At 40.1% G+C, this 24,767-nt stretch overlaps 1 protein-coding gene across 4 annotated transcripts in view; it reads left to right on the plus strand.

Annotated features, from left to right (window-relative positions):
- LOC102239259 (ubiquinol-cytochrome-c reductase complex assembly factor 1) overlaps positions 1-24,767 on the plus strand; it is a 110,271-nt gene that overhangs the window by 37,560 nt on the left and 47,944 nt on the right. For all 4 annotated transcript variants that reach the window (XM_005879766.2, XM_005879767.2, XM_014550666.1 and 1 more), the window contains 2 exons: positions 2,817-2,889; positions 11,054-11,111. In XM_005879766.2, coding sequence (XP_005879828.1) covers positions 2,817-2,889; positions 11,054-11,111 — 131 coding nt within the window. The remainder of the gene's footprint in view (positions 1-2,816; positions 2,890-11,053; positions 11,112-24,767) is intronic.

Here is a 24,767-nt window from a genome sequence, read left to right on the forward strand (position 1 = left end):
AAGGTAAAATCAGGTGATGAAAAAAGAAAAAAAATTAGTTTCTTAAGTAAAAGGTGAAAAAAAAAAAGAAAGAAAAAAATGTGCAGTAGTGAAGGTCCTTTACTTCCTCTACTCTTCTGTTTGGCACGCCTTAGTCCTGTCAGGTATTCAGGAGAGTGTTGAAGTTCCCTGCGATACACTGTTCCTCCGTGTTGTAAACCACAGTCCTGATTTTAAAGCAGGCAGTATTTGTTTCCCAGACTGCCTTTATTTGTGTTTACAGAAGAGTCAGTTTGTGGTTCAGCCCCTGGGTGGCAGTGTTTCTGGATTGACCTCTGAGGCTATAAGTCCTCTCTAGCCAGTAGTTAGGTTTTGTTTTCCCTATCACACTTAATACTGGTTTGGGAGAGTCGACTGCCCCAGAGCTAGTTCTTTGATCGTTACTCCCCGCTCTGATTCCCAGGTTCCACAAAAAACAACTTTCCCCTGCAGTCTCTGTGAGTGACCCCAACTGGGCGATCCTATGTATTGGGTTTAATAATCAAACACAAAGATTTAAGGGGGAGAGAAAAAAAAAAGCCTGAGAAGGTGCGCGAACTGGCACCCCTCCACCATCCAGCTCTGCGCGCAGTCTCTTCCGCAGGTCCTCTTTCCCCTGGCACTAAGCAGCCGGCACACTGGCAAAATCTGAGGCTGCCTTTTTGCATCCAGTCCAGCTATGGGCTTATTTTTAGAGTTCCCTTCTGCCAGCAGCCCTGCGGGACCCCTTCCACACTTGCGGATCAGTCTGGCCCCAATGGCCGCGGACTTTGTGGGGTGAAGACTTCCCCCGAGCGCGTTCCTCTTTCCACCCTGAATTGCAAACCGCACCTTTATCTAGGCGAAATCTGACCTTTCCGTGAGGAGGAGCAGGGCTTGTCTGAGTCCATGTATTCGCGCTGCTTGAGACCCGGTGTTCCTGAATTAGTAGCTGATCCCTGGATGCCGTGGCTGCAGGGTCTCTGGATGTATACACTTTCGTATCAGCCACTCAAGATGGCGTGGTCCAATAAATACATAAATCTTAAGTATACATCTCAGTGAATAAATTAAAACCACCAGTAAGATAAAAATTTTACGTAAATTCTTAATGCTTTGGAAAATAGTAAAAGGTCAGTCCTGCTATCCTATATAATAAAAGCATAGCCATGGCTGGCTTGGCTCAGTGGATAGAGCGTCGGCCTGCTGACTCAAGGGTCCCAGGTTCGATTCCGGTCAAGGGCATGTACCTTGGTTGCAGGCACGTCCCCAGTGGGCGGTGTGCAGGAGGCAGCTGATCGATGTTTCTAACTCTCCATCCTCTCCCTTCCTCTCTGTAAAAAATCAATAAAATATATTTAAAAAAATAAAATAAAATAAAAGCATAGTGTGCAAATTGTCCGTCAACCAGGAGTTCGTCTGGGAGCGACTGAGGGGCGGGGCCAGCCAGGGGAAGGGAGGGAGGCCCTAGCAGCCACTAGGGCAGGGGTGGGCAACTTTTTTGTGAGTGCGTGCCAAAACCAGCAAAATCTCTGACTCAAAATTCTTCTGCATGCCAACCCTAATTTTTTGAGAACATGTTACGCCTACTTGATATCTCTTAAGATGTACGTATGTGAAGAACCTTGAAGAAATAATAAAATTCATTCGAGCGACAAAAACACAGTATATGATGATGAAAAATACATTTATTTTTTAATGTATACATGTACACTGATAGTCCGACAGAAAACTTTATGACTCCGTTTGATATTATCAGTGGGACTTTTGCTGCTGCATCACTGATGACAGAGATTTTACATCAGGTTTATATTTCGTGACCTTCAGAGATATGCACGAGCTACTACTTTCATCCGTCAGGCTACTCCTATTATGAGACTTAACAAAATTCATCACTGAGAACAAAGATTCACAAGCGTATGTGGATGAAACCAAAACACTGGTCGGATCTAGGAAGGCAGGGAGAGTTAAGGCAGAGGCATAGAAATTGCTCTTCCCCTCTCTCGTCAATCCATGTCTATGGTCTTTAAGATAACTTGTTATGTAAAATTATTTATTTATCTAAGATGCACCTACACTGAATTTATCTGAAAAATAAAAAAGTCGATATTAAGAAAAAAATTGTAAATGGAAGATTATAAGAGAGGGTTTTGCGTGCCAGCAAAAGTTACTGGTGTGCCATGTTTGGCACGCGTGCCAGGGATTGCCCACCCCTGCACTAGGGACCCTAGCAGTGCACGAATTTCATGCACTGGGCCTCTAGTATTTTATATTCATTAGGAGCTTTTATTTATAAACACAGTCTCTCTTAATCAGCTAGGGAAATACAGAAAAAAATGACCTCTCCTCCAAAGGGAAAAAATAGAATAGGAATAGGTAGTTATGCCTCTGAGGAAAGATTGAAGGATTAAAGCTTTTGCTTGTTTAATTGATTTTGGTCAGGAGAATGGGTAATTTTTATATTAAGGATTTCAGATGAAAAAGAGCTAATGTGGCTGATGCTGTACAGTGGTTTAGAAGCTTACATGTGGTGAAATGGGCTTGACTTAAAGGAGAGATTTTATTTAAATGTTGGAAAAACCTTTTTGACATTTTCATGCTAAATTCCTGAAATGTGCAACTCGTGTGAAGTCTGTATGAATGAGTAGCTTTAAGAGTAGAGATAAGTATCTGTGTTTGTTTAGCTATTAAATTGCGTAGACACAAGTTTGTATCCTTCCTTCTAGTTAAAGAAATGTAAGGTTCTGTGACCTACGCCTAACAGCAGTAGAACATCCACTTGGTCATGTCTTGAGTTTGGTTTTGTTTTCTTTGTCTAGAAGATTAAGATTGCAGCCCTACGAATGTATACTAGCTGTGTGAAGAAAACTGACTTCGAGGAATTCTTTCTAAGTAAGTTACTGTTTTTGATAGTTCTAAAAAGGAAAATGAATCTACTTTTTATTTTTATGATTGTATCTTAATAGGATTGATTTTTTAAGTCACTAAGGAAATCATTTTTCTTCACAACATGTGTAATAAAAGCTGCTAGTTTTTTCCTGTTGATAGAATAAACAAAGACCAGAAGAACCCTATAAATAAAACATTTTAACTATTTGGGAAAAAAATCTAAAAATTTGTGTAATACAGCAATTTTCAACCTTTTTCATCTCATCATACCCATAAACTAATTACTAAAGTTCTGCAGCAGACCAAAAAATGTGTTTTGCTCATCTGACAAAAACGATGGGTATAATTTTGATTCATTCACACCATGTGTCATTTTTTTGACAATCCAAGGGGAAAGAGGTCAGTGCCCCTGACTAAATAGTCAGGTATCGTATGTTTTTTTTTATGATTTATTATTTATTTATTATTTTTATTGATTTCAGAGAAGAAGGGAGAGTGAGAGAGAGATAGAAACATCAGCGATGAGAGAGAATCATATCATTGATCTGCCTCCTGCACACTCCCTACTGGGGATCGAGTCCACAACCCGGGCATGTGCCCTTGACCAGAATCGAACCTGGGACCCTCCAGTCCACAGGCCAATGCTCTATCCACTGAGCCAAACCAGCTAGGGCAGGTATTGCATGTTTTAAAAATTTTTGTGGCACACTGGTTAAAAATTGCTGATCTAGTACTTGTTTTACATTCTGGATGTTTTGCTTAACATTTTGAGTCAACTTTTTGCCAATCGGTCCTCTTTTATTTCTAGTTTTTAATTGTTTTAGTTAACCCAGGATTGTGCCTTATGATTTTTTCTTCTTTCTTTTGACCCTGCATTGGGTCAAAAGGCACGTGCAGTTTTATTATTTATATCACATTGATAAATTGCTTTTCAAAAGGGTTTTACTGGCTTAGACCACCATTAGCCTTTGATTATGTAAAATATCCATTTTGATGTTATAAACTGTTATAGTTATAAAAAAGGTTAATTGAAGCAGGTACTTGTAAAGTCATTGAGAAAGTTTAAGCCATTTCTAGTTCCACAAGTTTTGGGAGGAAATGTATGCTAAGCAGGTCTGTAGTAATAGCCATTATCCTCAAAGCAACAAACACCTAAACACACACACACACACACACACACACACACACACACACACACACACACTTGGTATTGTTCACAGACAGCAAATACTGTATTTGTATATAATTATGTTAACAACAATAAAGAAAGCTAGATGCAGTTTTTAAACAAATATATTTTTATTGACTTCAGAGAGAAAGGGAGAGTTAGAGAGGGATAGAAACATCAGTAATGAGAATCATTGATTGGCTGCCTCCTGCACACCCCACACTGGGGATCTAGCCTGCAGCCTGGGCATGTGCCCTGACCAGGAATCGAACTGTGACCTCCTGGTTCATAGGTTGATGCTCAACCACTGAGCCATGCTGGCCAGGCACTATTTATTTTATTTTATTTCTAGAGACCCGGTGCACGAAATTCGTGCACTTGGCGGGGGGGCGTTGTCCCTCAGCCCAGCCTGCACCCTCTCCAATCTGGGACATCCCTCTCACAATCCAGGACTGCTGGCTCCCAACCTCTCGCCTGCCTGCCTGCCTGATTGCCCCTAACCACTTCTGCCCTGCAGGCCCAGTCATCCCCAACTGCCCTCCCCTGCAGGCCCAGTCATCCCCAACTGCCCTCCCCTGCAGGCCCAGTCATCCCCAACTGCCCTCCCCTGCAGGCCCAGTCATCCCCAACTGCCCTCCCCTGCAGGCCCAGTCATCCCCAACTGCCCTCCCCTGCAGGCCCAGTCATCCCCAACTGCCCTCCCTTGCCAGCCCAGTCACCCCCAATGGCCCTCCCCTGAAGGCCTGGTTTCCCCAACTGCCCTCCCCTGCAGGCCTGGTCGTCCCCAAGTGCCCACCCCTGCCAGCCCGGTCACACCCACCTGCCCTCCCCTGCTGGCCTGATCGCCCACAACGGCCCTCCCCTGCACGCCATCTTTGACCACATGGAGGCAGCCATCTTGTGTGTTGGAGCGATGGTCAATTTGCATATTGCCTCTTTATTATATAGGAATTTTTATTTTTTATTGATTTCGGAGAGGAAGGGAGAATAACCTCACAGGGTGATCTGATCTTAAATTCCTAACTGGGCAGGTCATGGTGGGTAGTCATGCCCAATGCCTATTTCTTCTTTTGGTTTTTTAAAAATATATTTTTATTAATTTCAGAGAGGAAGCAAGGGGGAGAGAGATAGAAACATCAACGATGAGAGAGAATCATTGATTAGCTGCCTCCTGCATGCCCCCTACTGGGGATTGAGCCTGCAACCTGGGCATGTGCCCTTGACCAGAATCGAACCCAGGACCCTTCAATCCTCAGGCCGAAGCTCTATCCACTGAGCCAAACCAGCTAGGGCTGGTTTTTTGTTTTTGTTTTTAAACCAAATGCAAGTTTTGTTTGTTTTTACTATTTCAGCAGATTGATATTATATTATAAATTTTAAAATATCATAATAAGTTGTCATCCTGATTTAGTATCCACCTTTCATTTCTTATTTAGTTTTTTAAAGAATAGTTTACTGATTTTTAGAGAGAGGAATGGAGAGAGAGAGAGGGGAGAGGGGAGAGAGAGAGAGAGAGAGAGAGAGAGAGAGAGAGGGAGAGAGAGAGAGAAACGTCAGTTGGCTGCCTCCTGTACACCCCTACTGGGGTTGGAGTCTGTAACTGGGACATGTACGCTTGACTGGAAATTGAATTGGCAACCTCCTAGTGCAGCAGTCACCAACCGGTGGTCTGCGGACCCCTGGTGGTCCGTGAGGTCCGAAAGGTTGGCAACCACTCGTTTAAGGAAACCTTTGGAGCAGTGGTTGCCAACCAGTGGTCCGTGAGGTCCGAAAGGTTGACAACTGCTGTCCTAGTGCACAGGATGACACCCAACCAAATGAGCCACACTGGCCAGGGCCATTTCTTATTTATTCATAGTAAAGAAAGTAAACTTTCCTGCTTCTTTTTAATCTTTAATAGTTTCTCATTTTAGGAAAAATTAATCTGAAAGGAAAAAATTCTTTATCTGATGAAGAAACTAATAATATTAGTAACTGGATTTTTCTTAAATAGCTTCCTGAATCCATGTGCTTAAGTATTTTTCATCAGATATTAAAACCTAATTCTCAGACACCTATTTAATATTTGATTCAATAAATTACTCAAATTTTTATAATTATTTTGAAATGATGTTTGCTAGTTATCTTAGCCAATCCTCATTATTGAAAATTCTTGAGTTAATGTTACAGTATTGAATAATGAGACATATTTAAGTTCATTTTTGTTTTGTTTTCAGAAACAGTTGAAACTTAAAGAGGCTAAGTGACTTGCCCAAAGTTGTGTAGTCAAGCCTTGAGCCTATGTCATATGGTTTAAAATCCAGGCCCTGGCTGATTTGGCTCAGTAGTGTATAGAGCAGCCGTGGGCAAACTACGGCCCGCGGGCCGGATCCGGCCCGTTTGAAATGAATAAAACTAAAAAAAAAAAAAAGACTGTACCCTTTTATGTAATGATGTTTACTTTGAATTTATATTAGTTCACACAAACACTCCATCCATGCTTTTGTTCCAGCCCTCCGGTCCAGTTTAAGAACCCATTGTGGCCCTCGAGTCAAAAAGTTTGCCCACCCCTGGTATAGAGTGTCGGCCTTTGGACTGAAGGGTACCCAGTTTGATTCCGGTCAAGGGCACATGCCTGGGTTGCGGGCTCGGTCCCTAGTGGGGGGTGTGCAGGAGGCACCCGATCGGTGATTCTCTCATCATTGATATTTCTATTTCTTTCCCTCTCCCTTCCTCTCTGAAGTCAATAAAAAAAATTTTTTTTAAGAAAACCTGGCATTAAAAAAAACAAAAATAATAAAATAAAATAAAATCTAGGAGTTTTCCCACTATACGTATTGTTTGTGATTGAATGTAACTGCAAATTAGAAATTGTAATTTATCTAATCCTTAGATATTCTATTATACTTATATAAAAACTGCTTATGAGATGTTCTGTTAGTAAATTGTTGTTTATATATATTAAAGTGTGTATATCTCAATGGGCTTTGTCCTAACTTTGTCCATTGAAGTAGTTAACTAGGGAGGCAGTACATTTTTTAATGACACCACTCTGATTTCAGGTTTTCTAAGACTCAATTTGAGAATTGCTTTATAGAACCATAGAGTGTTCATTTGTATTATGCTCCATTGTGATACATCTTTGTCATTTGTGGGTAGATTAAATTTTAAAATCAAACCAAAGAAATTACAAACTGTGGCTAGTGAATAATAATAATAAAAAAGCCAATCTGAAAATACCATTTGTAGGCAGATAAAGAATATCTATAAAATAATGAGACTGACTATTTTTGCATGTTAGGTTCTAAAGAGTAGGCCAGACAGGTTTGGGGTAAAAGAAGAGTGTGTGTATGTATGTATATGTATATGTGTGTGTGTGTGTGTGTGTGTGTGTGTGTGTGTGTGTGTGTATTACACCTTTCAAGTGGCCATTGGTCCCTTGGGTTTTTGGTATTTTAGGGCTTGACTTTAAAGTTCTGAGAGTTTAGTAATTTTTTAAAAGGATAGAGAACCTCAAGTAGCTTATCAGTGTCATCCTCACTCCAACAAAAGTGAGGCCAGTGCTATTTCATAAAGATTGTATAAGAATGAATTATTTAGCCGCAGTGTACTTGAGAGTAAACAATATGCATATCAGCTTCTTGGACAGGCCCCCATAAAATGCAAAGTAGACTCTGTCATCTCAGAGCCAAAGTGTTCAAAGATTTTGATCCAGAGAGCTGGATATTGGGGATTCTGACTGGTGAGATACCTTAGCAGCCCACAGTTGTGCATAAATGATCACACCTTCTGTGAGCAGGCACTGCTTTGCTAACTGGTCTTTTAGAGATCAGTTCTTTTATGAAAAACACTGTGGATCAGAGGTGGCCAACCAGTAAAGTTTGTGTTTAATTTCATACTGCTGTCTGCAGACTGTTTTGTTGTTAGGCCTTAAGACAGCGGTTCTCAACCTGTGGGTCGCGACCCCTTTGGTGGTCGAACGACCCTTTCACAGGGGTCGCCTAAGACCGTCCTGCATATCAGATATTTACATTATGATTCATAACAGTAGCAACATTACAGTTATGAAGTAGCAATGAAAATAATTTTATGGTTGGTTCACAACACAAGGAACTGTATTTAAAGGGCCAGAAGGTTGAGAACCACTGCTTAAGAGATAATACTTTCAGAAGAGACTCTTTAATGAATGAGTCAATAATTGAAGATCATCATTTTATTGACACAGTCTTAAATTAGTGAGTTTTTCCAAAGATAATTTGACTTGTAATGTTTTTTTTTTTTTTTTTTAAATATATTTTATTGATTTTTTACAGAGAGGAAGGGAGAGAGATAGAGAGTTAGAAACATCGATGAGAGAGAAACATCGATCAGCTGCCTCCTGCACACTCCCTACTGGGGATGTGCCCGCAACCCAGGTACATGCCCTTGACCGGAATCGAACCCGGGACCCTTCAGTCCGCAGGCCGACGCTCTATCCACCGAGCCAAACCGGTTTCGGCTTGACTTGTAATGTTTAAATGACTCACTGAAAACAAACAATACTGAATATGTGTTGATATCTATTAAATATAATCATTTTGCTAAACATTTTACAGGCCTTATTTAATCTTCACAAAAATCCTATAAGGTAGGTTCTCTTGTTCTCCCCATTTTTATAGAGAAGAAAACAGGCACTGAGAGGTTAAGTAACTTGACTCAGTCACATAGCGACTGAGAGGTAGTTAAGGTTTTAAATCAAGCAGTTTGACCCCAGAGCCTGCATTAAAAAATAACTGTGTTAATACTGCTACCCTATAACAGTAATTAATTATTTATTTTGTTCCAATTTGGTGTCGAGGAAGAAAGTACTAGTCTCAGAAATAATGCACTGAGTGTTTATTGGAGCAAGTGTGATTATGGCAAAAGACTCTACAGCAGGTTTTATCTTTGAAGTGTTTAAACTCATTTCATTGAGCTAAAGAATCTGCTGTATTTTTGTGTTATTCACAGTCAGATATTCAGTGGTCTTGTTTTTTAGGGCTTTATACTCTGGGTTTCTGTTTTGACCCCAATGGGTACAGGGAATCAATCATATACCAGCTCTTTTCCCATCCTCAGCCCTGAGCCGACCCCCAGAAAGGAAAATTGTGAGCCACGTCCAGCTGCTGGCCTGTCTGTCTGTCTGTGCTTTCCAACCCAAGAACTGATTCCCTCTCTGAGAAAATTGGAAAGGCTCCTGGAGGCTGCTGAGAAGCTTTGATCTAGAGGTAGCAATTGAACAGATTGTCCTTTAGAAGCAGCCAAATTTCATTTTCCAGATTGAAAGACAGACTTCCAAGAAAACTTTTCTTTTTAATGTTTTGTTCTAGCATCCAAAAAAGACCCAGCTTCAGATCCGGGCTGAGAGTTTCTCATGGCTATTCTTGTTCTAGGTGGAGGGTGGTTGGCCCACTCTCAGATGGCTTGCGTCTTAATAGCTGCATGGCCAGCCAGGCCAGCCTTCACCTCCCTCCTGCTGAGCTCCAAGAGGAAGTCCACTTGACAGCTGCTGGGCACCTCCCAGTAAGCTCACCAGAATATTTTGGTGTCACTTTGTGACAGACCTGGACTTAAACCCCAACCCAGCCACTAGCTCATTAATATTGTGGCTGCCCGCAAGTTACTTAGCCTTTTTGAGCCCATTTCCTCATCTCTAGAATGAGGATTATAATGCCTCCCTTCAGGGATAAAGTGAGGATTAAGTGAGATAATGTATTGATGTGACCAGAAGTGGACCTGGCATGTAGCATGGGCCCTTAGTGAATGTTAGTTTCTGATATTAGTATTAGAGAGACAGTTGGCAATTAAGACCACAGTACCTGGCATCAAGCAGATCTGAATTTGATCCCACATGTCTCATTTATTTCATAGCTGTGATGTTGGACAATTGTTCGGATCTCTCTAAGCATCTGTTTTCTGACCTGTCAAATGGGGATAATATCAATATCCACTTCATAGGATTGTTGGGAGGACTCACTGAGCCAATGCATGTAAAACACCTATTATTAATATCTGGCACATAGTAAGCCCATAATGAATTATAGCTTTTTATTATTATTGGTGTGTTAGTATACCTCACAGAGGTCCTGTTCTGTGTTTTCTCTCCTAATGACCCCTATTGGTTATCTAGTACATTGTGAACTTCATTGTTTCATGAAAGGCAGAAGAGTCCACTTATTTCTTGAGTCATTGCTCCATATGACAGACTATCCACTGATTCTTTTTTTTTCTTTATCCTCTTGCTTCAGCTTTTCTCCCCATCATGTAATAAGGAGAGTACATTCAATGAGGGACCCCCCTCATCCAGTCAGAGGCATTTCTTAGAGATCTGAAAATTGAGAGGCTTGGTTGCTTAAGCACTGACCTGATTTTTGGTATCTTAAACCAAGGAGAAGTCCTGCCAAGTTTTGTCATTCCTGGAGGTGATGAACAGCCTTTTGTTAGAAATGGTCTGCTTTCTTACTCAGCTATAGCTTCCTAGATCCCATTTCTTCCTCCTGATTATTTATTTTAGGTGAATCACACTGGGTCACCCTTAAGGAAAGGAGACAAAAAGAACTTAAGACTTCTCAGTGGGGCTTAAGTGAAAAAGCCTGTGCTTAAGTGGAATAGACAAGGTGTTGTCTGCCTAGTTTTCCAGAAGAATTTGAGACCAGGAAGGGAAAATAGCAGAATCACATGGAAGTTGGAAGGAACCATCAAAATCATTTAGGCCACTTATACAAAGTGAGAAAACTAAGGCTCTGAGAAGAGAATTGATTTGCCCAAGACTGAACTGCAAGGTGATAACAGGGACTAGAAGGCTGGTTGTCTCACTACATTCAGTGCTCTTTGAACTTGTGGTCTTGCCCTGTGGTTCCCCTGGACTACTCTGATAGTATAATCAGAAAGTACTATAACTGCCATATATTTTAGTTGAACAAATTCCTACCAGTATTTAAAATATAGTCAATATTTCTCTGCAGGAACCATACATATTTATACTTTATTGTTATTTTCTAGGGTGTCAGATGCCTGATACATTCAATTCATGGTTTCTTATAACTCTTCTTCATGTCTGGTAAGTGAGCAATTTAAGTGAAGTTGCCAAATATATTTTCTTCAAATGCTGCTGATTTGTAACTTATAGCCTCCACCAGGGCTGATTATATGAAATGGCAGTTGTTCAGGCATTAAAAACTGATCTTTCATTTTAAAAATTGGTGTCTTGAAGCACATTTTTATTAAAGGTCAAAGCATAGTCCCAGAAAGAAGCTAATATTTGTAGGATTTTCTCAAAGAACATCTAACCCAGTGAACAATTCTATCAGTATCTCTAAGAGACTCTATGAGCTTAGATGGAAAGTTCTTTCCCTTGGCTGTTTTAGGAAAGTTCACATTTACGTAAAAGTGGTTTAAATTGTGAGAATTCGTGGTCATTTTCATTGCTGGTCATCAGAAACCTATAACAAATTATAGCACTGACATTTACGCCTGTACCTCTAAAATGTGCATACAGGTTAGATTCATGCCAGGTTTGTTGCATGTAAAAATATTTAACACCTTAAACAGTATATTTTTTCTTCAGCTGCAAAATAAGTAGCCAAAAAAAATTAATTTTTCATCTAATGTTACACAGTATTAAAGGTCAGAAGGATATAGGAGAGACATTGAAGTGGGGGCTGGGGAATGTATTTATTGAACTGCCAGGTCTTGGGAAAGTAAATTCTGGAGAACTAAGTTTACTACTTTGACCATAGTGAGTATCTGAGGAACGTAGGGAATGGTTGCCCTGTCAAAAGGACCCTTGTTTGAGACTCCCTTCAGCTGAGCTTTGCATCACAGAACTGACTACTATATAAAGACTTTTTGGTTTTGATCACCTCTGAAATATTTCTTCTTCTGAACTCAGTCACTGAGATTGACTAAGGGACCTTAGGTAGCAGTGCATTTTATGTTATTTTTTTAAGCTGGTAGTTTATTGCATCCACACTGTCCTGGGAAGTTTGCTGGAAACTAGCAATAGTTCTAAGAAGCTCACAGTCTAGTGAGGGAGATAAGACATGTACAGTGGTCAGTTGTAAATTAATGGCTAAGTTCTATAATAAATCTGAGTATGTAGTGCTTATGGGATCACAGAGGAAGCCACAACTATCAAAACCTTTACTAGTTCTACCTGTTTCTTTGAAATATACCATGTCTTTTAAATCAGGCAGCTGAGAAGGCAAATTACCTTGTGTCTGAATGGTGAAGGTTAGGAAAAGCTTCAGGGAGGGAAGCTGGATATAATGAGAGAAAAACTACTTTTTCAAGAGGGTAGGACTGCAGAGGTGGCACTGTGGAATTACTCACTGGAAAAGTGGGAGGATTGAGAGGCTAGGCTGTTCCCAGAGGAGCTCAAAGATAATATTCAGAGGCCGTATGAAAGACTCTTTATTGCCCATATAGCTAGAGGTATCAGAGTGTTAGAGGGAGTGGATGGCAAAATAAAATATATAATCCCTGTGACCACATCCCAAGGTCAATACCTGACTAATAGCAGCTGGGAGAACCTTGAAACTACTTGCAGTTCTTTTAAGTTGACCACCATTTCCAAACATGTCTGCTGAGCCTTCCTTGCGAGGTTGGTTTAATTTCTTAGAGCAGTGGGGAGTACCACCACCAGTTAAGTGGGAGGAGGGAGGCTGTCTGCTTCGAATCTACCTTGATTTCCCCTCCACCCTGCCCCCCTTAGCTCTCATGATCTGCAGGCTTTGGTGGAATGAATCAGTAGCTTTTCAGTTTGAACCAGCAAACTCTGATTGAGGACCTACTGTGTGTTAAGGATTGTGGGGTATTGGAGAGAAGGATATGACATGGTGTGCACCTTCAGGAAACTTAGTCTAGTGGAAAACAGATGCAAGTACAATTGCCTGTAATGGATGACAGTGAAACAAGTGATGTGCCCAAGATAACAGCAGGCACTATGCAAGTACAAGGAGGTGAGACTAAATCCAGATTTGGTGGGGGAGGGTTAGAGGGGGGGCTGTTGGATAAAGAGTGCCTCTGGCATCTAGCTGGTTTGGCTCAGTGGACAGAGCATTTGCCTGCGGACCAAAGGGTCCTGGGTTTGATTCTGGTTAAGGGCGCATTCCTCTGATGCAGGCTCCTCCCTGGCCTGGGCCCTGGTCAGGGCTCATGCAGGAGGCAACCAATCGATGTGTTTCTCTCACATCGATATTTCTCTGTCTTTCCCTCTCTCTTCCACTCTCTCTAAAAATCAATGGAAAAATATCCTTGGGTGAGGATTTAAAAAAAGAAAAAAAAAGAAGAGTGGCTCTGTGGTAGAAGTGACATTTGAGATGCACCATGAAGGGTGAGGAAAATTTCTGTCAGAGAAGAGGGGGCATTTTAGGTTGAGGGGATCTCAAAAGCAAAACACAGATCATAGTTAAGAACATGGAAAGTGAAATAAGCCAGACACAGAAAGACAAATATTGTATCATTCCACTTCTGTGAAATACCTAGAATAAACTAACTCATAGGGACAGAAAGTAGATGAGAGGTAATCAGGGGCTGAGAGGAGAAAGGAATTGGGAGTTCCTGTTTAATGGTAAGGAATTGTTTGGTGTGATGATAAGTTTTAAAAACAGTGGTGATGGTTACGTAACATTGTTGATGTAATTAATGCCACTAAATTGTACACTTCAAATGGCTAAAATGGCAACATTTATTAGGAGGATTAATGGATTCACCCCAAGTCTGTGGAGAAGCTGTGTTCTTCTATCCCTTTTCTGTTAGCCTGAAGCTCTAAGGAGGATAACCAAGGGATAGCCAAATCCAATATTATAAGCTCAGTGGACTTGCTAGAGATATATAGGGATTGAAATGCCTCCTGTAGGTGGTAGTGTGTATGAGAGCTGGTGAAGCTTACAAAGCAGTCATTAAAGTAGCAAGAATCCCTCCCCCCAAACAAAACAAAACAAACAAAAAACACCAAAAAAAACAAATCGCCTAATAAACAGAATACCCTGGCAGTGGACTCTCCAGAAAGCTTGCTTGGGTTCCCAAGGGTGGTGGCTCCCTGCTGGCTCTTAGAACAGGGGCAGGATTTCTCACATCCTGTTAGTTCCCTGGAGAAGGTGTTGATCTTTCCCTTATCCTGTCTGCTTTCTCTGGTTCCCAAGTTTTTCTGTGTATTGGGATTTAGGATTGGGACTCTTCCAGGGGGCCCTTATCAGTTGTGTATTTATGTGAACTTGTAACTGCAATGACCGATGTGTCCTTTGTCTTTGCTGAACAGGATTAGTATTGACTATAGCTGCTGAAACAGTGCTGAGAGAGGTTGCTGTCTGGGCTATCCAGTATCCCCACAAGGACTTGATAAAAACAGGTCTCCTCCTCTGTTCCCTGTCTTGGTCAGTGGCATTATGATCCATTCAGGTGCCCACACCAGAAACCTGGGAGTCCTCCTTGACTTTTCCCTCAGTCCCTTCATCTGGTTAGTCACCAGTCACCAATTCAAACTTTTAAAAAATCTATCTATATAAGAGGCGGTGTCACACGGAAGTAACAATGGTGATTAAATATGATCGTAACAGTGATCTGGGTAGATATAATTATCACCATGTAACCGAAGTTGCCGTCATATTCAGAAACGAAGATGGAGGACCTCCTTTTGAAAGGGACTTGCTCATTCATTGTAAACCAGATCCCAATAATCCGAATGCCACTAAGATGAAACAGATCAGTATCCTGTTTCCTACATTAGATACAATGACCTATCTTTCCCACATGGTAAAAAAGGCTAGAGAACGGATTTTGCATTAAGACTCAGAGACGACAGTGTAATCGACAATAATTCTAGATTCAACGGATGATGCTGAAAAGGAAAATTTTCCCATCCAATTTCTTAAAAGTATTACTCCTTCAGGAATGCTGTGTCATAAATTAGAATTGAAAGTAGGTGCAATCATCATGCTACTGAGAAATCTTAGTAGTAAATGGGGTCTTTGTAATGGTACTAGATTTATTATCAAAAGATTGCGACCTAACATAATCGAAGCTGAAGTATTAACAGGATCTGCGGAGGAGAGGTTGTTCTGGTTCCAAGAATTGATTTGTCCCCGTCTGACACTGGCCTCAGTGTTAGATTAAGTTTAATCAATTTATCAGTCATTGTTTTTATCAATGTTGTTTTTATATTATGTTTTTGTTCTTTTTTTTTTAAATGTTTTTATTGATTTCAGAGAGGAAGGAAGAGGGAGAGAGATAGAAACATCCATGATGAGAGCAGAATCATGGGTCGGCTGCCTCCTGCAAGTCCCCCACTGGGGATGGAGCCCACAACCTAGGCATGTGCCCTTGACCGGAATCGAACCTGGGACCTCTCAGTTCGCAGGCTGATGCTCTATCCACTGAGCCAAACAGGCTAGGGCAATGTTTTTGTTCTTTTTATATCATGTCCTTGTTGTTGTTATATCATGTTGTTACTGTTTATTTATTAATCAATTTATAATTTTCATATACATTTTACTAATTTTCTTTCATCTCTGACACTTCTATTAGAGAAAAAAGGTGAATAGCGATATTAAAATATTTCTTCTAATTAATTTCCTTTCATTGTGCATGAATTCGTGCACTGGGCCACTAGTATATATATGTTTTTATTGATTTCAGAGAGAAAGGGAGACTGAGAGTGAGATAGAAACATCAGTGATGAGAGAGAATCACTGACTAGCTGCCTCCTGCATGTCCCCCACTGAGGATCAAACCCACAACAACCCGAACATGTGCCCTGACCAGAAATCGAACCATGAGCTCCTGGTTCATAGGTAGATGCTCAACCACTGAACCACTCTGGCCAGGTCAACTCAAACTTTTTTAAACCAAAAACTTAGTAGCAAATGCATCATTTTACTTTGTGACTCAGAACACACACATGTATCTGATACAATAGTTTTGTAAAACTTATCTTTACAAAAGATAATCTCTGATATTTCCTATTTCATTTGAATTTATTTTAAACAAAAATTCAAGATGTCACACATTCAATTGATTTATTGGGTTATAAGCAGTAGTACCTGAAAACTGGTCTTTGGCCTACAACCTTCCCTCTCCCTGTGTCAGTAAATACTAATGATATTTAGTATTAATCAATGCTTCTCAATGCACATTGGATCAGTACACACACACACACACACACATACAAAATCCTTAATATTCTCCATTGTTCTCAGGATAATGTATGTTTTTTAGCATGACATTTCTATCCCACCAAATATGCCACTCCTTTACTAGTCTCATTTGTTGCCATTCTAGGTAGCACCACCAGCACCACCACTCTTTCCTCTGCAAAAAAAGCAAGACTATATAATAGAAATATCAAGGCTTCTGAACAAAGGTTTCTTCAGCCTACTAGTAAAAGGCCTTTTTCCTCTCCACCTGACAAACTCCTCTATTTTTCATTCATTATGCAACTCAGATATCATCTCTTCTTTGAAGCCTTTCATGCCCTCTGAAAGCAGTTAGTCCTCTTTTGTGTTTCTTTAGTATTTTGGTTATTTCTATTACAGCACTCATCACATAACATTTATATATATTTTACCATGTATGTATCAATCTTCTTTGTGGATGATGAAATTATTACCTTTTAAGAAAGATATGCAAATAAGCTATTTCTTCTCCTCAGTCCCATCTCTTAACTCTTTGTTTTCATCAATAAATGTTTATAAAATAATTGATGGCCTCAGATCTGACTTGGCTCCTGTGGCAATTGGAAGAGTCCTGGCCATGCCTGTTTTATTTTTTTAAAATATATTTTTATTGATTTCAGAGAAGAAGAAAGAGGGGGAAAGTTAGAAACATCAGTGATGAGAGAGAATCATTGATTGGCTGCCTCCTGCATGCCCCCTACTGGGGATGGAGCCTGCAACCCGGGCATGTGCCCTTGATCGGAATTGAACCTGGAACTCTTCAGTCCGCAACTGACCCGGCTAGGGCAGTGGCCATACCTGTTGATCAGGCGAGAGTGGCAAACCTCTGCTCCTACTTGAGTTTCTTTGGGTGGTGGAGCGTGTCTATAGTTGGAATTTATGTTGGTGTTATAAATGTTAACATAAATATTTGTAGGGACTCCCTATTAAAGTTTGTTACGGAACACTGGTACCTTATAAATGCATAAATTAATTTTAGAAAAATTAAATTTAGAAAATGCAATGGGACAAATAAAATTAGAATATGCCTATAATGGAGATGGAATGGAGAGGGAGTAAAATGCATTTTGCTATTTTAAAAAATTATTTTAAAGTCGTGTATCAAATATAATAAGTACTGGGTCCTTTATATATATTACCTTTTATTTATTTACATATCTCACACATTCTTACAACTACTATATTTCTGTTTTACATATGAGGGATCAGAAACTTAGAGAAGTTAGAAAACTTGGCCAAAGAACTAATTAGTACATGGTGGAGAAGAAATTTAAGTGTGGCTAGCTCAAAGTATTAAGTTGTTTTCCTCATTGGTAATTAAAACGACCAAAGTAACTAACTAAATAATTATTTATTAATTTAATAATACTTAATATTAATTAATATTATTACTGAGTTAAGTAATTCTTTAACATAAATTCTTGCTTATTCTTTAACATAAATTCATAAATTATAGCAATTATCCTGTAATTGAAACTACTGTATGCAGCAGATTTGTTCCTTGCCCTCACAGGTAGTTTAGAAGAGAGACAATAAACAAATCATTAATAAAATACAACTGGGATAGTTGCTCTGAGAGGAAATGATAGGGCTCTGTGGGAGTAGAGGGGTACATAATTTAGTTGGGGGTGTGGGTCAGTCAGGGAGGTCATCACTGATTGATGACTAGAAGTTAGCAAGTCAAAGAGTAGATGACAAAGCATTCCAGGCAGAGAGACCTAGTGGTTTTCGATCTTTTTACCAGCAGAGTTGTGTGTGTTTTTTTAGTGAAGTTTTATGCTCAGCCACAATGTTTGAATAGATCAAAGAATTGCTACTTGGGTTAAAGAAGTGGGAATGATCTGCTCACTTCAGGTCTTTACAACATGCCCACTGATAAGGGACCCTTACATACCTCCATGGAAACTCAGAACACAGTTTAAAAACCAGAAATCTAGCCCTGGCCAGTGTTCCTCAGGGGTTTGAACGTTGTCCCGCTCACCCAAGTGTTGCAGGTTCGATTCTTGGTCAAGGGCATGTACCTGGGTTGCAGGTTCATTCTGGCCTTTGTTGGGTGCATCGGGGAGGCAACCGATCGATGTGTCTCTCTCACATCAATGTTTCTCTCTCTTTTTCCCTCCCTCCCACTCTCTCTAAAAATCAATGGAAAAAATATCCTTGGATGAGGATTAGCAAAAATACAACCCCAAAACAAAACAAAAAAACACACACCATAGATCTAGTCCAAATACCCCATTTTACAAATGAGAAGACAATTTGGGAAATTTTAAGGGATTTGTCTCAGTCCTCATTACCAGTAATGAAGGATCCAAACTCAAATCCAAAGCTATGTGAACTGCTTCCTGCTGGAGTGTCCCTTTTAGTGGTCATGGGGACGATGGGGGGCTCTTCCTCTGAATAAGAACAGCATAGCACCGACCATCAACTATATAAAAGTGTGTTTCTTGGCACTTACTGTCTGTGTCCTGGGCGAGGCAACAAGTAAACCTGAAAATAGTACAGGGTGATAAGTGCATTCAGCAGACATACAGATCTTATGGGAGCACAGGGGGAAGGGGGCTTCCTGGGGATGGTCAAGGAAAGCAGTTACATTGGCCTCTGGGGGCTGGAACCAGAGGACATGTGTCTTAAGGAGTTATTATTAAGAGGAGGAGAAGTAATTTTAAACTATTTTTTAAGATGTTTCAATTGAAAAAAAAATGGATGAGAGGATGATCACTGCAGAATGGGGGGCATTTTGTTATTTTTTTATTTTAAGATGGGGAAACACTGAAATGTTTTTATAAGCCTAGAGGAAGAAACCTTTGGGAAAGAAGAGAAGTAAAATGTGGGAGTGGGAAGGGGTTGGAAAACAGTCTCAGTCCAGCCAGAGAACTGCCCTGGCAGACACTCCTGGCCTTTGCAAGAGGGCTCTTTAAAACCATCACTGCAGTTTTGATGTAGCTGTAGGGCTTTCAAGCTCATGCTGGATTCCAGCAGCTCCAGATCTGCTATATATGGTGAGCCCTGGCCATGTGCACACCTTTTTCTCCCTCTGCCTGCAGCCAGAGTCACTCTGTTCAAACACTCACACATGTAGCTTTTAGCACAAACCAAAGATCTATGCAGCATCATTTTACTAACATTGCATAACCTGTGAACACTGGTACCTGCTACCCATAAGCTTGTTCTTTATAGTGGATTTGACAGGCAGGCCTTGGGCCAGGTGTAGCTCTTGGAGGAGGCTCACTGTCAGGTGAGATGACTTCAGGAAGTGCCTCACCCCACTTGTCTGATTGCCCACAGACGGTCCCTCTGGCCACTATGCTCCCCCCATAAAGGTTAGGCTTCGTGGAGAGGGGGTTTAGGAAACCAGGTGGAGATAGCCATGTACACAGCCCTGGGAAAGAGTCAGTGTGCCAGTTCACAAATAAATAAACTCATTCATTAGCACATTGCTGAGACTTGAGTGTGGCCATGTAGGCTCTGCTTTCTTGGCCTTAGATGGTGGCAGAGTACAGGAAACAAACTACACGAAAGTCCCCTTTGGGATTCCTTCGTAACAGGCAGAGTGACAAACCTGCCTGAGTGCCCACTAGTCTTTATTTAATTCAAATCAAATCTGCTCTGAGCAGCGTTTAAACTACCATGAGGGAGAAACAAGGCCAAAACACAACTGGCATTGTCAGAGGCCCAAACAGAGCAAGCGAGACAGGATGCTCTGAGCTGCCAGTACATGGCAGGAGGTCAGCCTCAGGAATAACAAGAATTCTTTTCTCCCAGATTTAGGCAGAGAGGAGGAAAGCATGGCTAGGAAAGTCTCGTTTCTTTGAACTCTGCAGGCAATGTTGTCTTCCTCCTTGTTTGATCCAGCAGGAAGGGGCTCTTGGACCTGTGCTGTCACAGAATGGGGGAAACAGCCAATGCTGACACTGTGCTGGGAGATACTGTGGTTTTGGGGGAGAGAGGGGGCAGGGAAGCTAAGACTTCATTCCAACTGCTCTCTTCACCACTGTGCAACCTTGTTACTTAACCTCCTCAGAGCATCAGTTTTGTCTAGACAGGTGGTTATAGGTAGATTGAAAGACATAGTGAATGCAAAAGCATCTTGCAGTGACAAATCTCATATTAGAGGACTTAATAAGTTATTTGCCACAAGACAGAAGTTATATCTTAGCCCTTTATATTTTGATTTTCCTGGTCAGTTAGTCTTTCTTCCCTTTTCTCATCTCTATGCTTGCCTTTTAGAGATATTAGGGAGAGATTAGATTAGGGTTTGAACACTCCTTTTTTTCTTTACTTTGCTAGCTGGATTATTTGCTTTCCTTATATATAAAAGAGATCAGTATTATTTTTGAGCCACTGGAATCACTGAGAGATAGGGATGGTACTGTGAAGCTTAAAACCTCAATAATAAATTTTAGGTTTAAGAACATTATCAAACTTGGATGGGCAACTGGAATTGTTCCTAGACAGAGAATTATAGTTCATGCACAGATTAAATCTATACTCAGGTGCTTAGTAAATACTTGATAAGTGAATGACTAAGTTAATTAATGCAAGAATTTTTTTAAATTATCAGATTGTCTTTCTATTTTGTTTTGTTTTTTAAATATGTTTTTGTTTATTTCAGAGGGAGGGAGGGAGGGATAGAAACATCCATCATGAGAGAAAATCATTGATCAGCTGCCTCCTGCATGCCCTATACTGGGGATCGAGCCCACAACCCAGGCATGTGCCCTAACTGGGAATTGAACGCTGACCTCCTGGTTCATAGGTCGATACTCAACCACCACGCCACACCAGCCGGGCTCTTTCTGTTTTTTAAACATTCAGTCTTTTATTATTTTAATATACTTCTTCCAGGTAATCAGTTTTCATTTTAAAATATTTTTGTTGTCCTGCCCAGCCGGCGTGACTCAGTGGTTGAGCATCAACCTATGAACTAGGAGGTCATGGTTCGATTCTTGGTCAGGGCACATGCCCGGGTTGTAGGCTCAATCCCCAGTGTGGGGCATGCAGGAGGCAGCCGATCAATGATTCTCTCTCTCATCATTGATGTTTCTATCTCTCTCTCCCTCTCCCTTTCTCTCTGAAATCAATAAAATATATTTAAAAAAATATTTTTGTTGTCCTAATCTAGATTGTCTCTTTTTAAAAATATTTTTTAATATATTTTTTATTGATTTTTTACAGAGAGGAAGGGAGAGAGATAGAGAGTTAGAAACATCGATGAGAGAGAAACATCGATCAGCTGCCTCCTGCACATCTCCTACTGGGGATGTGCCCGCAACCCAGGTACATGCCCTTGACTGGAATTGAACCTGGGACCTTTCAGTCCGCAGGCTGACGCGCTATCCACTGAGCCAAACCGGTTTCAGCTAAAAATATTTTTATAAATAGACTATATGTTTAGAGCAGTTTTAGGTTCACAGCAAAACTGAGCAGACGATTGTCTCTTTTTAAAGTTTATTTAGCATTCTTAAGGGCAATTTTTATTATATTTTAACATGAAAGTTTTCCCTCCCACCTTTCCTCTTCCTCCCAGAACAGCTCTGAAATTATGAAATTGAATCAGTAGCAAAATGTAATTTGACGTGTCAACATTTAATTAAGCATTTATTATGAGAAATGTATCCATGATGTGAATTGGAGTAGAGCTTTTCTGTTCTTTTCTTTAATCCTAGTATTCTCGCTTGTTGTAGAGTAGTTTACTTAATTACTCAAACATTATTGTTATTTAGTTAGAGCCTGTGACAAGTTTTGTTTTGCAGTGGATACCAGGAGTGATCATCACATCCTTTTTTGTTTTTGCTTACCATTTTGAATTTGTTTCACTCACTTTCTTTTCACTTTCTAACATACTTTAACATCTTCTGGATGATCCAGGAGGTCCTGGTACTTTTACTGATTTTTGGCAGGCTGTCTTCTTTGAATTGCACTGGGTAGGTTTACCTTCCCTGTATTAATAGTACAACCTGAGTTGTACTATTTTTTGAGTCTGTTTTAAATAAATTTTTAGTTTCTTTTTTCCTGTTAGGCTGCCAGGAGTTACTTTTTGTTGTTGTAATTATGCTTGTCTCAAGTTAGCCAGTCTTTTTTTCCCTTCCGATATGCTATTTCTAATGTGATGCTAGTTTTAAAACTTAAATCACTGCCCTTGTGAGGATTAAATGAAAAAATAGAGGAAATGGAATCTGGAGGGTTTCTTCTAGTTATTAAAGGAGGCAGAAAAACAATAAGACTCTGGGACCAGATGACCAGGATTTAGATCTCCTTTGATACTTACTAGGCTTATAACTCTGGGCAAGTTACTTCTCTAAGACTCAGTTTCCTCATCTGTAAGGTGGAGACAAGAAGAATACTAGTCTAGTAGAGTTGTTATAAGGAGTCAATGAAATAATGCTTCTCTATCACAGCACAGTGCCTGGCGCATAGTTGTGTTAGCTGTTAATTATATTTATTTTTGCTATTAAGGATTTTTTTCTTCCTATTTCTTAGTCATTTTTAGAATAGGAAAAATTGCCAGGTAAGTTGAATTCAGCCTAGATCAGATGTTACCCTAACAATTGCTATGTCAGTTAGTGGAAATCTATTATCTCTGGGATCTAAAAAATAGTTTCACTGGGGTGACTGTGGTATTTGTGGTTGAAACAGAGTTAGAGTTGAGATTTCTTCACCTTCATCTTTTTGTAGCAGGTTAAGTATTTTCTCAACATAAGAACAGTGTGTGTAGAATGGCTATCACTATGAGAAATGGGGGAAAAAGAGGCTACCATTTATATAAAAAGAATACATGTTCATGTACGTTGGTGGGTTATATGTGGAAGGATTCCTAAGAAACTACTTACTATGGTTGCCTTAGGGCAGCGATGGCGAACCTTTTGAGCTCGGCATGTCAGCATTTTGAAAAACCCTAACTTAACTCTGGTGCCGTGTCACATATAGAAATTTTTTGATATTTGCAACCATATTAAAACAAAGATTTATATTTTTGATATTTATTTTATATATTTAAATGCCATTTAACAAAGAAAAATCAACCAAAAAAATGAGTTCGCGTGTCACCTCTGACACGCGTGTCATAGGTTCGCCATCACTGCCTTAGGGAGAGGAACAGGGAGGGTGGCTGGGGGATGTGGGCAGGAAGGAGACTTAGTTTCTGTTACCATGTGCAAGTATTACTTATTCAAAGCAGTTAGTAAAGAAAGAAAGGAATAGACTGAATGTGTAAGCTATAAGGTCAGGTGACCTAAGAATTGGCCTTTGGCTGTTTTGGTCTGGACATTCCAGGCATCTGACTGTCTAATTTGTGGGCCCTGCCTTGTGCTGTGCTTTTTCCTTGAAGAGGAAAACTCAGAAGTTCTTCACAACAGGATGACATTCTGTCCTTAACTACCTAGAGAATTTGATTCACAAACTCAGGGGGAAAATTAGTTTCGCTTTTAATTAGCTGAATATGGTGCTGGTGAATGGACAGCCCTATGGATTATTACTATCTTATTTTCCCCGTTTGAACTGATGGGAATCTTCATTAGACTTCCTGTTGATGTCTATAACTTTAGTTATAGACATCATAACTTTAGTTACATAACTTTAGTTACATAACTTTAGTTACATGTGATGAAATTTGCCATAGAGCTTTATATTTGAAAGTGTTTAACATCAATTAAGTGTCTATTGAACTAATCAGGTACAATGTTTACAGAATAATTTGAATTTGCCCTCCTTTTATTTAGCAGGCTTGAATCCATACTGTGTTTTCTAAACTGTTAGTATCAGCAAAAATAGATACAGGTTATAACAAATTTTGCTGGTTGTGTAGCTCTTATATTTCTGGATCAGACTATTTTGAATACCATAGTTCTGTTCAAGTAAGCATAAATTTGTCATTTTTCCAGCCCTGGTGATACTAATGTTTGATTACAGGGTTGAGGCTGGGAAGAAAGGGTTAACTTCTCAGAGACTCATCTGCTATCAGTGCCAAGGTGCTAATGTTATTATACTCCCTCTTCCTGGCTCTCCATTGTCTACTGAGTAAAGTCCAGACTTTTTTAGCATGGCATTTCAAAGCCTTTTATGACCTCTCTGGCACATTTGTCTGTTTCCTATACCTGCCCTACCACAAAAGCATTGTTTCTTTACATGTGTTGAGCTCTTCCATTGCTCTGCTCATAATGTTCCATCTGCTGGAAATTCTCTTTATTTATTTTTTGTCTCTATCTATCCAACTTCAGCTCATCTTTCCAAGTTCCATGAAGCTTTCTCTGATCCCACTCAGCCAAAAGTAATCCTCTCAAACTCAATTGCGCTTTGTACTTTTTTTGGGATACTTACAACATTCTCTTTTAGGACTCTTTGTATATATGGTGGATTTTGTCTCCCCGGGGAGACTAACTGCTCGGAAGCTGGGCTTTTTTTAGCCATCACTCTGATAATCCCCATATATATTCCCTCACACAGTAGGAACTCAATTTATGTTCATTGAGTGAATTGTCCCGAGGGCAGTCTTGAGAGTGTCTTCAATTTGCTTGATCTTTCCTACCCAGATGACCATTTGAGCC

This window comes from Myotis brandtii, unplaced genomic scaffold, assembly GCF_000412655.1.
Source record: "Myotis brandtii unplaced genomic scaffold, ASM41265v1 scaffold61, whole genome shotgun sequence".
NCBI lineage: Eukaryota > Metazoa > Chordata > Mammalia > Chiroptera > Vespertilionidae > Myotis > Myotis brandtii.